This window comes from Sarcophilus harrisii, chromosome 2 (assembly GCF_902635505.1).
Source record: "Sarcophilus harrisii chromosome 2, mSarHar1.11, whole genome shotgun sequence".
Taxonomy (NCBI): Eukaryota; Metazoa; Chordata; class Mammalia; order Dasyuromorphia; family Dasyuridae; genus Sarcophilus; species Sarcophilus harrisii.
Window position 1 is genome coordinate 220277630 of NC_045427.1, and position 13208 is coordinate 220290837.

Below are 13208 nucleotides of genomic sequence, written 5' to 3' on the forward strand. Positions count from 1 at the left end.
TGTGGGTGGGTGGGTGGGGGGGAGGGGTGGTGGATGGGGGGAGGGGAGGGGGCGGGGTCACACCTGTCATCCGTCAGTCATCATTAATGAGGAAGACGGAGGAGGTGCGAAACCCTTTTTCCGGTACTTCTGCGAATAAACATCAAAGTTTTTAACACCGGAAAATAATTCACGCAGGCTCTGCGTAAGGAAGGGAGACATTTCTAGTTCTTAAAGCAAAACGGAAGCGTAAATTTCGGGGAAGTCCGAAAACGCCGTTTTCCTAGACACTAGGAACAGCCCAGCACCCGGGCGGGCGCAGACTCTCAAGCTGTCAGGAGTCAGCCTCCTCCGGGGCTCTGGCCCTCGGGGGTTGGGGCGGAGACGCCGGGGGGCGGAGCTGAGGCCTCGGAGGGAAAGCCCAGGTAGCCGCTTTCAGCGTTAAGGACTGAGGAGGGGGCGGGGCTTGTCCCGAGGCGGGTGGAGGCGTGGCGATCGCGGTTTCCCTCCAATCGGGGAAGGGGGCGGGGCTACGGGCTCCGGTTCCGGGGCGGAGCGCGGGCTTGGCGGGTGGTGAGCAGCCGGAGGCGTCCCGGCGCGCGCGCGGGTAAGTGAGTGGTTCCGGCGTAGGCCGCTGGGAGATCTGCGGGGCACCGCCGAGCCCGCCCCGGCCCGTGGGCTCCGCAGCTTCTGGAGCCTGCGGAGCCGAGCTCCGGCGGGGGGAGTGAGGCGGGGAGGCCGGTTCTGGACGGGGGCGAGGTCGGGGGGGGGGGCGGGGACCGGGGAGGCCTTTGAGCGTCTCGGTGCCGGCCTCACGTGTCTAACCCTAATGTAGCGCTTCTAGATTCGCAAAAAAAAAAAAAAAAAAAAAAAAAAAAAAAAAAAAACAACGTCCCCGAGGCGAAACGAATGCTAGTAACGCAAACATCTTAGTGGCCGAGCCGGAAGGGACCTCGGGCTTCTCCAGTCCCGCCTCGTCTCACCCCGAATGACGGGCCCGAGATAACGGCCAGCGACAGAACCTGAACCCAGGCTCACCCCCGTTCCCAGACGGTGTCCGAGGCCGAGTTCTTCCGGACCAAAAAGTGACGCTTTTTTCCTGAGAGGCCCGAGGGCCGGAGTCTGACGCTTCCCTGGTCGTGTGCGCTCGAGCCAATTGCTTACGGCCCTCTGACCCTCGGTTGACCCATCTGTAAAGAAAGATTGGGCGAGAAAACCTCCCTTTCTGCATCTTGATTCCCTCAGTGCTCAAGTGAAGTTGGGCTAGTTAGCGTTAAGGGAACCCGTCTGGTTCTTACATCTTTTTCTCTTCTTACTTCTAGGGAAGCCAAAGCGCTCCTCAACAGCAGGGGAATTCCTTAGTAGGGCACTGAGTGCCACTGTGCCAGAGATGGGGCATCTGTACAGTAGGAATGATGCTGTAGCGTAGTTTTTTTTTTTTTTTATTCATGACCAAACCGTTATTTTGCTGTAGGAAAAGAATCAGACTCTGAAATATTGTACAATTAGCTTGTGAAGGAAATCAAAAATGCAGGTGGGCATAAATATAGGGATTGGGAATTCTATGTAATGGTTTTTAGTCATCTCCCAGAGTTCTTTCTCTGGGCGTAGCTGGTTCAGTTCATTACTGCTCCATTGGAAATGATTTGGTTGATCTCATTGCTGAGGATGGCCAGGTCCATCAGAACTGGTCATCATATAGTATTGTTGTTGAAGTATATAATGATCTCCTGGTCCTGCTCATTTCACTCAGCATCAGTTCGTGTAAGTCTCTCCAGGCCTTTCTGAAATCATCCTGTTGGTCATTTCTTACAGAACAGTAATATTCCATAATTTTCATATACCACAATTTATTCAGCCATTCTCCAACTGATGGACATCCATTCAGTTTCCAGTTTCTAGCCACTACAAAAAGGGCTGCCACAAACATTCGTGCACATACAGGTCCCTTTCCCTTCTTTATGATCTCTTTGGGATATAATCCCAGTAGTAACACTGCTGGATCAAAGGGTATGCACAGTTTGATAACTTTTTGAGCACAGTTCCAAATTATAGCATAGATTTAAAGCTGGAAGGTCATCTAGTCCAACCCTTTGATTTTACACATTTTACAAACAGACCCAAAGAGGAGTTACATAACTTGCAATGGATAGTGATTAGCATAGCTAGCATTTAAACTCAGATTCTCTGACTCCAAACATAGTACTCTTTCTGCTGTATCCCTTTTCCTCTTGGTGGCTGGGACGTAAGTGCTTTGTGGATTTTCAAGCAATGTAAAAAAATCTATATATATAAAGATATATCACACATATGGATATATGCCAGTACCTGAATCAGTGTGCAGCTTTAGTTCTACCTTAGAGCTTAGATCAGGATTGAAAGGCTAAGCTGTTACTAATTAATATTCTGGAAAGTAAGGATAGTTTTTGAATCCCAGGTCGTAACACTGACCTTGAGCCAGTCACTTTACCTGTTTCCTCATCAATAAAATGGGAAGATTGAACTAGATAATTTCTGAGGTCCCCCAGCACTAAATAGCTGTTTTATGACCATACACACATCACTTAGCTTTTCTGGGCACTGGTTTCCTGATTTAGAAAAAGGAAAGTGCTTTAAAAACCTTATAATCTTATGTAAATGTTTTATTATTATACTAAGTTACATTACTCATTTTTTGGGGGGGGGGATTGATTAAAGATAAAAATGACAACACTTTGGATTGGATTTAAATTCTTAAACTCTTTGCCATAACTCCCCAGCTGAAGTCCACTGATTGATCAGAATGCAATGGTTAGGTATTAGGTATTAAAGACTTCTTGAAGGAACTAGATTTTGAGCTAAGTCCTAAAAGAAGTGGTAGACATAGGTTGGTGAAGTTAGAAATGGATATGAGTAAAGATGGAAACGAACAATTTATGTGCCAATAATACCAAATAGATTGATTTGAGCTAAGGAAAAAGGCTTTTTATGAAAAAAAAAATGATTAATGAAAGCCAGCTAGCTAATAGAGAGAGCCTTGAATGCTATACTAGGAATTCTTGGACATTTAAAGATGTAAGGAGTCATAAAAATAATTTTTTTCCAGGCCCTTCATTTTACAAATGAAGAATCCTAGCAGTTTTTAAGTGGCTTGCTTAAGGCTACTTAGGGTGATAATTTTAGAACATGAAGGATTTGACAAAAATTGCTAGGAAAACTAGAAAATAATATATCAGAAACTCAGCACAGACCTACATCTCATACCCCATTTCAAAATAAAGTCAAAATGGATATATGATTTGGGCAAAAAATAGGATACCATAAACAAATTAGGAGAACAAGGGATAATTTACCTATTAGCTCCTTGGAGAAGGGAGGAATGTATGACCAAAGAAGAACTAGAGAACATTATGAAAGGCAAAATGGACAACTTTGATTAAATTTAAAAAGGTTTTGCACAAACAAAACCAACAGAAACAATATTAAAAGGGATGTACAGAGCTTGTGAAAAAAAATCTTTACAGACAGTGTTTCTGATAAAGGGTCATTTCTAAAATATAAAAAGAACTGTGTCAAATTTACAAGAATACAAGTCATTCCCCAATTGATAAATGGTCAAAGGAATTGAACAGTCAATTTTCAGATGATGAAATTAGAATCATAATTATATGAAAAATGCTCTAAATCACTATTGATTAGAGAAATGCAAATTAAAAGAACTCTGAAGTACCTGTTTTCTCTCTCCTCTCAGATTGGCTAAGATGACAGGAAAAGATAAAGATAAATATTGGAGGGGATATAAGAAAACTGAGACACTAATGCATTTTTTTTAATAGCTGTTTATTTACAAGTTATATGTATGGGTACTTTTACAGCATTGACAATTGCCAAACCTTTTGTTCCAATTTTTCCCCTCTTTCCCCCCACTCTCTCCCCTAGATAGCAGGATGACCAGTAGATGTTAAATATATTAAAATATAAATTAGATACACAATAAGTATACACGACTAAACCGTTATTTTGCTGTACAAAAAGAATCAGACTCTGAAATATTGTACAATTTGTCTGTAAAGGAAATCTAAAATGCAGGCAGGCAAAAATATAGGGATTGGGAATTCAATGTAATGGTTCTTAGTCATCTCCCAGAGTTCTTTCTCTGGGTATAACAGGTTCAGTTCATTACTGCTCCATTGGAACTGATTTGGTTTATCTCCTTGCTGAAGATCGCCAGGTCCATCAAAATTGATCATTATGTAGTATTGTTTGTTGAAGTATATAATGATCTCCTGGCCCTGCTCATTTCACTCAGCATCAGTTCGTGTAAGTCTCTCCAGGCCTTTCTGAAGTCATACTGCTGGTCGTTTCTTACAGAACAATAATATTCCATAATATTAATATACCACAATTTATTCAGCCATTCTCCAATTGATGGGCATCTACTCAGTTTCCAGTTTCTGGCCACTACAAAGAGGGCTGCCACAAACATTCGTGCACATACAGGTCCCTTTCCCTTCTTTATGATCTCTTTGGGATATAAGCCCAGTAGTAACACTGCTGGATCAAAGGGTATGCACAGTTTGATAACTTTTTGATCATAGTTCCAAATTGCTCTCCAGAATGGTTGGCTGTATTCACAATTCCACCAACAATGTATTAGTGTCCTTGTTTTCCCACATCCCCTGACACTAATGCATTGTTGGTGGAGTTGTGAAATGATCCAAGCATTCTGGAGAGCAATTTGGAATTATGCCCAAAGGATTATAAAACTGCATCCCCTTTGACCCAGCAATGTCATTACTGGATTAGTATTTCAAGGAAATCATAAAGGAGGGAAAAGGACCCACATGTGCAAACATGTTTGTAGCAGGGTTTTTTTTTTTTTTTTTTTTTTTTTTTTGTGGTAGCAAAGAATTGGAAAAGGAATGGATGCCCATCAATTAGGGAAGGGCTGAACAAGTTGTGATACACAAAAATAATGGAATATTATTGTTCTTTAAAAAATGATAAACAAAGACTTTTTTTTTTAAATGATGAACAAGCTGATTAGAGAAAGAACTGGTAAGATTTACTCAACTGATGCTGAGTGAAACAAGCAGAACCAGGAATAAATTAGACACAATAACAGCAAGAATGTGTGATGATCAGCTATGAAAGGTTTGGTTCTTCTCAGTATTTCAGTGATCCAAAGAAATCCTTACAGACTTTGGATAGAAAATGCTATCTGCATCCAGAAAAAGAACTAAGAAGATTGAATGTAAATCAACATATGCTGTGTTCACTGCTTTTTTCTGTGTCTTTTATCTTTCCCATGGTTTTTCTTTTTTGCTTTGATTTTTCTTTCCCAAAATGATTCATAAAGCAATGTGTATTAAAAATAAATAAACTTACTACAAAAAAGAACATGAGGGAGCTTTAGAAATATCTGGTACAATTCCCTTTTTTAAAGGGGAATTTATTTTTTAGATGAGGATATTGAGGCCCAGAAAGATTAAGTCATTTCCCCAATGTAATATAATTAATAAATAGCTTACTACATGGGGAACTAGATCTCAGGTCTCCTGGTTTCCAATCTATTTCTCTTTCCAGGAATATATGTGATTATAATTAATGCCATTATTTTTGTAAACTTGCATTGAACCATGTTGGATCAAGTTAGGAAATAAAAAAGCTCTTGGCCCTGATTTTTCCTTTCTCCTTCCTCAAGTGACAAGAGACAAACATAGGTATCTTTATTGAATGAGTGTGCATTTTTTCATTAACACTCAATTCAGACAACTAGGTTTAGACAACAATGTGTGGAGTAATGATGTGATCCTGGGCAAGTTTCAGATTCCTCATCTGTAAACTGAGGTTTTTGTGAGTATCAAATGAGATCATTGTAAATACATTGCACTATGTAAATGCTAGCCATTATTATTAATTCATTTAATAATATTTATTTAATTGAATTTAAACACATATTAAGTGCAGTGTACTGTCCTAAATGCTATAGCAGATACAAATGAAAAAGAATGGTCTCTACCCTCAAGAAACTGATAATCTTGCCAGATATATTTTACCCAATTTTAAGGTGGTTTTTCTTAAATGTTAACCTGTCTTTTTACCTCTCATGTGCTTCCTTGAAACTGTGTATTAAATGAGGCTAATGGTTTGTAGATAGAGGAGGCTTTTGGAAAATATATGGTAACCAATTTCTCCTTTATTTAGGTGGAGTGTTCCTAAGACGAAAATTGACTCTAGGACCTCAGCCATGTTTTCAGAGCAAGCTTCAAAGAGGGCTCACACACTTTTGTCTCCACCATCTGCTGAGTCTTCCACCTTTGCTCGAGTACCTGTGACGACTTACACTAACTCTTCTCAACCTTTTCGTTTGGGAGAGAGAAGCTTTAGCCGACAGTATGCCCACATCTATGCTACCCGCCTTATTCATATGACACCTCTCTTGGTGAACCGGGCTCGGCAACGTTGGAGTGAGTGACAGAAATTTGGGGGGATTATGGGGAATGGAAAAGGCTTCTTAGAGGAGATAGTATTTGAGCTAGTTAGAATTTCAGCAATTAAAGATGAGGTTGGAAAAAGTGCATTCCAACCATAGAAATGTCACGAATAAAGAGGGAAATTCAGGATAAATTATGAGAATAACATCTAGTCTAGGTTGACTGTAGTATACTTTTTGTGAAGACCAGTATTAAGATGAGATAAGGGTGGAGGAAGAAACAGGAGCAAGATGATGTAGGACTTAAACACCAGAACTAAATCTTACACGCTGACCCCCACAGTCCATTATAGAGAGGAAGACAAGTAAAGCCAGTGATAGACAGGGAGTATAATAATATAGTAATATGTCAAAAAACCAAAGTCACTTGAAAGATTAATGGGTTCACTAAGACATGAGAAAATATGATTGGGAGTTTGTGGTCTGATCAGAGAATAAAATTCCAAAGTTCAGAATCTTAAATTGAGAAGTATTGAGTTCTGGATGTAGCCGGGCTGTTGGTGGCAGAAATTAAATGGAGTTGGATGTCATGAAGGTAACGAGCTCAGAAAATTCTGGAAGGTCAGGGCATTGAGAAAGATGATGGCAGAGAACAAGAAGGAGGGAGAGATTGGGCCAGACAAGCCAAGTTGGCCATTGAGGATATGGCAGGGTAACTTAGAAGTTAATAGGCATTTCAGACTGACCTGAGAAGCTTGCCATTACTTGTAAAATTCTCAGGTACAAACTAACTTTTGGAACTTGGGTATAAGTTCTGAACCTATATAAGTTTCTTTATATACTTTATGTACTATCTTTATCTTAAACATTTTAATTTTTTCAAACCTCATAATCCCTTCTTCCCCCCCCTCCCATTTTTTAAGAGAAAAAAAATTCTCAGGAAAGATGTTTTTTCCCAAATCTTTTCTGTTTTGATTTAGTCTAGGCTATCACATCACAGATGTAGTACTTTAAATTTGCCTTCAGCTCTAAATTTTGAGAAGGGAGACCACATCATTAGATCATCTGTCTTCTTATGGTTCCACAGAGTAACTTTGTTGTTACTAGTACTAAGTTTCTAGTTACCAAGTTTTCTCTCTTTGCTAACTGCTATCCTCCACAATGAAAAAAGGGCACATCCTTGTTGTTTGAGACATTAGGATTGTTACAGGGTTCTGTTGTGAGGCCCTGTCTTGAATGGCTCTCTGCTGTGGGTAGAGGTTGAGGGAGTTGTGATCCTTTCTATTGACTTTCTCTTAAACCTTCATAGATGACATCACCATTACTATCCACAGGCAGTGAAGTAAGTGTAAAGAAGCTCTGTGAATTGCAGCCTGGGGAGAAATGTTGTGTGGTGGGGACTCTCTTCAAGTCCATGCAGCTTCAGCCTTCCATTCTTCGGGAAATCAGTGAAGAGGTGAGCCTTTTACTTCACAGCCACAAATTTAACTTCCTACCATGCTTCTGAAAACTAAAAACTAAAAGAATATGATTGGGAGGTTAGAACAAGGAGGGTATCCCATAGGTTTGAAGGTCACTAAAGAAGGTTGTTCTTTATATATATAAGTACATATATAGAGATATAAGTACAATTTTACCCCATGGAGGCCTCTCAGCACTTTGGATTCAGCAAGTCAGGTTTTGTGTGGGCACCAGAAGAATAGGAATGGCATTTGAAGGAGCAATTGGTCCCTTGAATGCGGGAAGAGAGAAACAAGAATATAAAAACTAAGTGGATTGTTACATTGCAGAACTCAAAGAAACTTGAATTGTAGCAATTTTGATCCTAAAAAGCCCTCCATTTTGATATTCCAGCATAATCTACTGCCCCAGCCTCCTCGGAGCAAATATATTCACCCAGACGATGAGCTGATTCTGGAAGATGAGTTACAACGCATCAGACTGGAAGGCACTATTGATGTGTCCAGATTGGTAACAGGTACATGGAGAAATGCATGTGGTAGGTAGGTGGCACCATAGTTCATAGATCACCGGGCCTGTAGTCAGGAAAACTTGCTGAGAACCAGTCTGGCCTCAGACATTCTCTAGCTGTGTGGCCCTAGTTGAGCCACTTAATCTGTTTGCCTCAGTTTCCTCATCTGTAAAGTGAGCTAGAGGAGGAAATGGCAAACCACTCTAGTTACTTTGTCAAGAAAACCCCAATCACAAAGATTAGACATGATTAAAAATAACTCAACAAACAACAACAAACATGGTTAAAGTGTGTGCTTATTTTCTTGCACTCATAAAGGGGATGGACATTGTGATTAGACCCAGTGGGAACATGATGTTCATCTCCTAATGGAGGACTTAGATTGTAAAATGAGATTTTTTTTTTTTTTACACATGCTCCATATTAAAATCTGTTTTGCTTGACTATACATGTGTGGAACAAGGCTTTTGTTTTGTTTTCAGTTAGGGAAGAGGAAGAGAAATTTAGAGTGGGAAGAAGAGCAAGTAGATTTTTTTGTGGATTGATGAAAAGAAACAAAGTATAGTCCCTATAAAGGACAAGGGAGATCTAAATAGATGTAGATGAACAAGGAGGCTACCCTTCTTTTTTCCAATGGCACCATCATAACTTGGTTGGAGTTCTCAGTGAATAATCCCTCACTCTAAGGGGTAAAGGATAATTAGGATAGTATAGTCTTGACAATTTGGGGATCTGAGTTTAATGAATGCTTCCTTGCTGTGCTGCTCTGTGACAAGGAGAAGGTGGCTACACCTCCAGGCTCCTCCATCTAACTTTGGGATCCTGATCTATCCTGCTCTTCAGGAATTGTGCTGGCAGTGCTGGGCTCCGTGCAAGATGATGGCAAGTTCTTGGTAGAGGATCATTGCTTTGCAGACTTGCCACCTCAGAAACCTATGACAGTACCCGAGGCAGACAGGTAAATGTTTTAACATGAGGACCTGCTTTTAATTGCAGTTCTTGACTATCTTTTGACTCAAAGCCATGCTATATCTTTTAGTGTGCTTCATTTTATAGTATCAAGAACATCAAATGCTTTTTTTCCCTGGACCATTCATTTATAAAGTAGCCCTACCTATCTGTAATCTAGCTTGGGGATTTCCCCTGAAATTCTGCTGAGGCCCCCTTCTCTTTGGGGGACCACCCAGAAGGACACTAAAAACAACTGACTCCTCCTGCAGGTTTGTGCTGCTGGTATCTGGCCTGGGCCTGGGCGGATGCAGTGGTGAGAGTCTTCTGGGGACCCAATTGATGGTAGATGTCGTGACAGGACAGTTAGGCGATGAAGGAGAACAGAACAGTGCCGCCCACATCTCTCGGGTCATTCTGGCTGGGAATTTACTCAGTCAGAATACACAGAGCAGAGACTCCATCAGTAAGGTATGGATCCTACCTTTTTGAATTATCTTTGGACTCTCTCCTAAAGAGATAGCTGGAACTTCCTGCAAATTCTTGTTTTATGCCTTGGGGAGAAGAGGGGGAGAAGTGGGATCATCTCTGTGGTGAGTGAATTTCTTTAGGGAATTTGGAATTAAAAGGATACAGATTTTAGTGATAAATTTTCTAAAGTGGCTGCTGTACCTTCTTTGTTTGGACCCCTTTTTTTTTAATCCATAGATTCTTTTTCTGGGATGCCTAACCTCATTGTGTTATTAGGGAAATAGCATATATAATAGTATAAATTATTTCCTTTTGTCAGCTTCCTTAAAAAGCTCAGATAGCAAGATCTATTTGTCCTTTGTTTGAGGGAATATTATTTTATTTTTTTCCCAATTACAGGTAAAAGCCATTCTGAACACTACTTTTTAAAAAAAAATTTGAATTCCAATTTCTCTCTCTCCCTCTTATCTCCCTTTCCTGATACAGTAAACAAATTTATATATGCTATACAGGTTTGCAATAATATAAAACATTTTAATATTAGTTGTATTGGGGAAAAGACACATTTAAAAAAAAAAAAAAGCAGTGAAAAAATAGCATGCTTTTGAGCTATACTCAGACTCCATCAATTTTTTCTCTGGAGGTGACCAGTGGTACTTATTTTTGACATAAGACCCATTTTTCTCCTTTGAAAAGAGAGAGCTAATGTTTACAGGGATGGTAAAGTCCACAGCAAAGGATTCTTGGTTCTGTCCTTGATTGCTGAGTTCCACTCTGTATTTTCTAGTACAGTGAAGTTAAGAGGCCTGAGTACAGAGTTCTGGGGAAAATTCTTTGATCCACACTTTCTTTGGGGACTGACATTGACTATTGGGATTTCTGTTTCCAGGCTAAATACCTAACTAAGAAAACACAGGCAGCTAGTGTGGAAGCCATCAAGATGTTGGATGAGATCCTACTACAATTGAGTGTAAGCACACCTGAAACTGTAGTTACTCTTAGAAATCACTTCCTTAGAGCTAGAATTGGGCAATAAATGGCATGTAGTTGGTGGGAATTGGGAATTTGGGATTAAAGATTTGGGGTGAATAATGACAAACATATCTTTCTGTTATTTGTGGTAGGCCTCAGTGCCTGTGGATGTGATGCCTGGTGAATTTGACCCAACAAACTACACACTACCTCAACAGCCACTTCATCCTTGCATGTTCCCACTGGCTTCTGCCTATTCCACACTGCAGCTGGTCACCAACCCCTACCAGGCCACCATTGATGGAGTCAGGTACTTCTGAGATGGTTTGACTCTGACTTAAAAATTTTTTCTAATTTTACTAGACTAAACCATTAGGGTAAGGTACATGTTTTAGTGGAAATTGCAAGTGAAGGTGGGAAGTGGTCCTGGTGTTTGTAACTTTCTGATTCCACATCAATCGCAAGAGTCCAAAATGACCTTCAGCCAACAGCTACATCTTCAGGGCTCATACAAGCCTTTTAGGGTCACAAAAGACAAGGCGACTATATCATACCCAAGGACAGAAAAAGATTGTGTTAGAACTAGCTTGAAATTTGCCCTACAGGTTCCTGGGGACATCGGGACAGAATGTGAGTGATATTTTCCGCTACAGCAGCATGGAGGATCATCTGGAGATCCTGGAGTGGACGCTCCGGGTGGGCCACATCAGCCCCACTGCACCTGACACTCTAGGTAATGAGACTCATAGTCAAGTACAGAGAAGTCCAATCTTTTTGGAAGAGATTAGGAAGGATTAGTGATTCTTTGGCATGGCCTGATAGTTCCTTTTGTCCTGTATGATAGTTAATAGTATCTTTGTATTGTCCTGTTTAAGTAGGGGAGCTGATTCCAGAAGCCAGTTCTGAAGCACTGAGATTTTTCTTTTATACAACCTAGGCCTATTATAGAACTCAAGACCCAAAAGTTTAGGAACTTGAGGATCCTTAGAGATATAAATCTCATCTGTCCCAAAGGTTCATAAAATTGAAATCAAATGACACTTGAGGCAGATTTTCTCTTTCTTGTCTATTTGATCTTATGACCATTTGTGTTTTTTTTCCCCATGTATTTTTCCCCTTGCAGGATGTTATCCCTTCTACAAAACAGACCCATTCATCTTCCCTGAGTGTCCCCATGTCTACTTCTGTGGCAATACTCCTAAATTCTGCTCCAAAATCATCAGAGGTTAGTTCTATCTATGTCAAGGACACTAAAGGTCAGACTGCTACATGAGGGGATGGATCTTCATTGGGACTAGTGTCTCATGAAGTTAGGAACACACCTCCCTCTGACTCTCTTGTCTTGGGATGGATTTCTAGTATTTTAGAATAGTGGGACATGATGGACAGACTAGATTTGGGAGTCAGAAGACCTGGACTCAAATTTCAGCCCTGCTACCCTGCCAGCTGTATGGTCTCAGGCAAATCTTTTAGCTTCTCTGAATTTCCCTTTCTTCATCTGTAAAATTCATTTATATGTCTGTTCTGCCTACTTCACAGAATTGTTATGAAGATGAAAGAAGATCATGGATGTGTTTAGTTTTGCCAACTAAAACATTCTATAAATATAGGGTGGGGGTTATTAACATTTGCTGCCCTGGAACTAGCCCAAGCTCTTCTTTCTGGAAACTAGGACTAGTTATGTAAGTGATTATATATTATATGCTACATTACATGTCGTGCTGATTATATCATTAATTCAAAGTTTCCTATCTGCTGTTGTTTCTCTACAGTTAGCAGAGTTCCCAAAGGGCACTGGAGTCCATGTAAATGGGTCCCAATAGAAGACATAGCTTAGCTCCTTACTTAAAGATTGCCTACAAGGATCTGCTTCCCTTTTCAGGCCCATAGGGATAGTTCAAGCATTTCGGGTGAGTCCTCATTTCTCCTCTATTTGATCTCTGCAGGGCCTGAGGAACAAACTGTCTTGCTGGTTGCTGTTCCCAATTTCAGCACCACCCAGACTGCTTGCCTGGTGAACCTTCGGAACCTAGCCTGTCAGCCCATCAGCTTCTCTGGCTTCAGTGCTGAGGATGACGATGATCTAGGAGGAGGCCTGGATATGGGGTCCTGAGTTGGGAAGGTGGCAACTGCATTCCCAGATGAACTGTGGCTATGATGTCATTGAGTTAAACTACATGGAGAGAGAAGTCTTGCCAGGGGACTCTTATAAAGGTAGAGCTTGGAGCTAAAAGATCACTAGGCTTCTTTCATGCCAATGAACTGAGTGTGTGTCAGGATGTTGGCAGCTTAAAACTCTGTAAATAAAACTTGGAGGATTTGCTTTCTATTATGTACTTTTTGTCTTAAGCTCCTGAAGGCATTTTCAGGAATAGAGATTCAGATCTCCCTTTGGCCAAGGCACCTTCTCCAAAGGGAATAAACAAGTCTTTGGGGGCAGATATTATAACT

The 13208-nt window shown here is 40.7% G+C and overlaps 1 protein-coding gene across 3 annotated transcripts; it reads left to right on the plus strand.

The window, feature by feature from the left end:
* Positions 1–321: 321 nt before the first annotated feature.
* Positions 322–13086, plus strand: POLD2 (DNA polymerase delta 2, accessory subunit). 3 transcript variants are annotated; one of them, XM_031951540.1, is made up of 11 exons: positions 322–404; positions 6166–6428; positions 7729–7850; positions 8249–8372; positions 9210–9324; positions 9587–9785; positions 10675–10755; positions 10910–11067; positions 11363–11490; positions 11881–11982; positions 12704–13086. In XM_031951540.1, exons 2-11 carry the CDS (start codon positions 6209–6211, stop codon positions 12868–12870), a joined length of 1416 nt encoding a protein of 471 aa, XP_031807400.1. In that variant the 5' UTR covers positions 322–404; positions 6166–6208; the 3' UTR covers positions 12871–13086. The 3 variants fall into 3 exon arrangements, with proteins under 3 accessions (XP_031807400.1, XP_031807398.1, XP_031807399.1); XM_031951538.1 differs by lacking the exon at positions 322–404 and adding an exon at positions 513–586; XM_031951539.1 differs by lacking the exon at positions 322–404 and adding an exon at positions 1495–1513.
* The last annotated feature ends 122 nt before the right edge of the window (positions 13087–13208 follow it).

Excerpts from the sequence above, each read along its gene's own strand:
- POLD2 (XM_031951540.1), top strand. The coding sequence starts at position 6,209 with ATGTTTTCAGAGCAAGCTTCAAAGAGGGCTCACACACTTTTGTCTCCA. Across the intron at positions 7,851-8,248 it reads TTCGGGAAATCAGTGAAGAG|CATAATCTACTGCCCCAGCC; the intron begins GTGAGCCTTTTA and ends TTGATATTCCAG. Across the intron at positions 8,373-9,209 it reads TGTGTCCAGATTGGTAACAG|GAATTGTGCTGGCAGTGCTG; the intron begins GTACATGGAGAA and ends CCTGCTCTTCAG.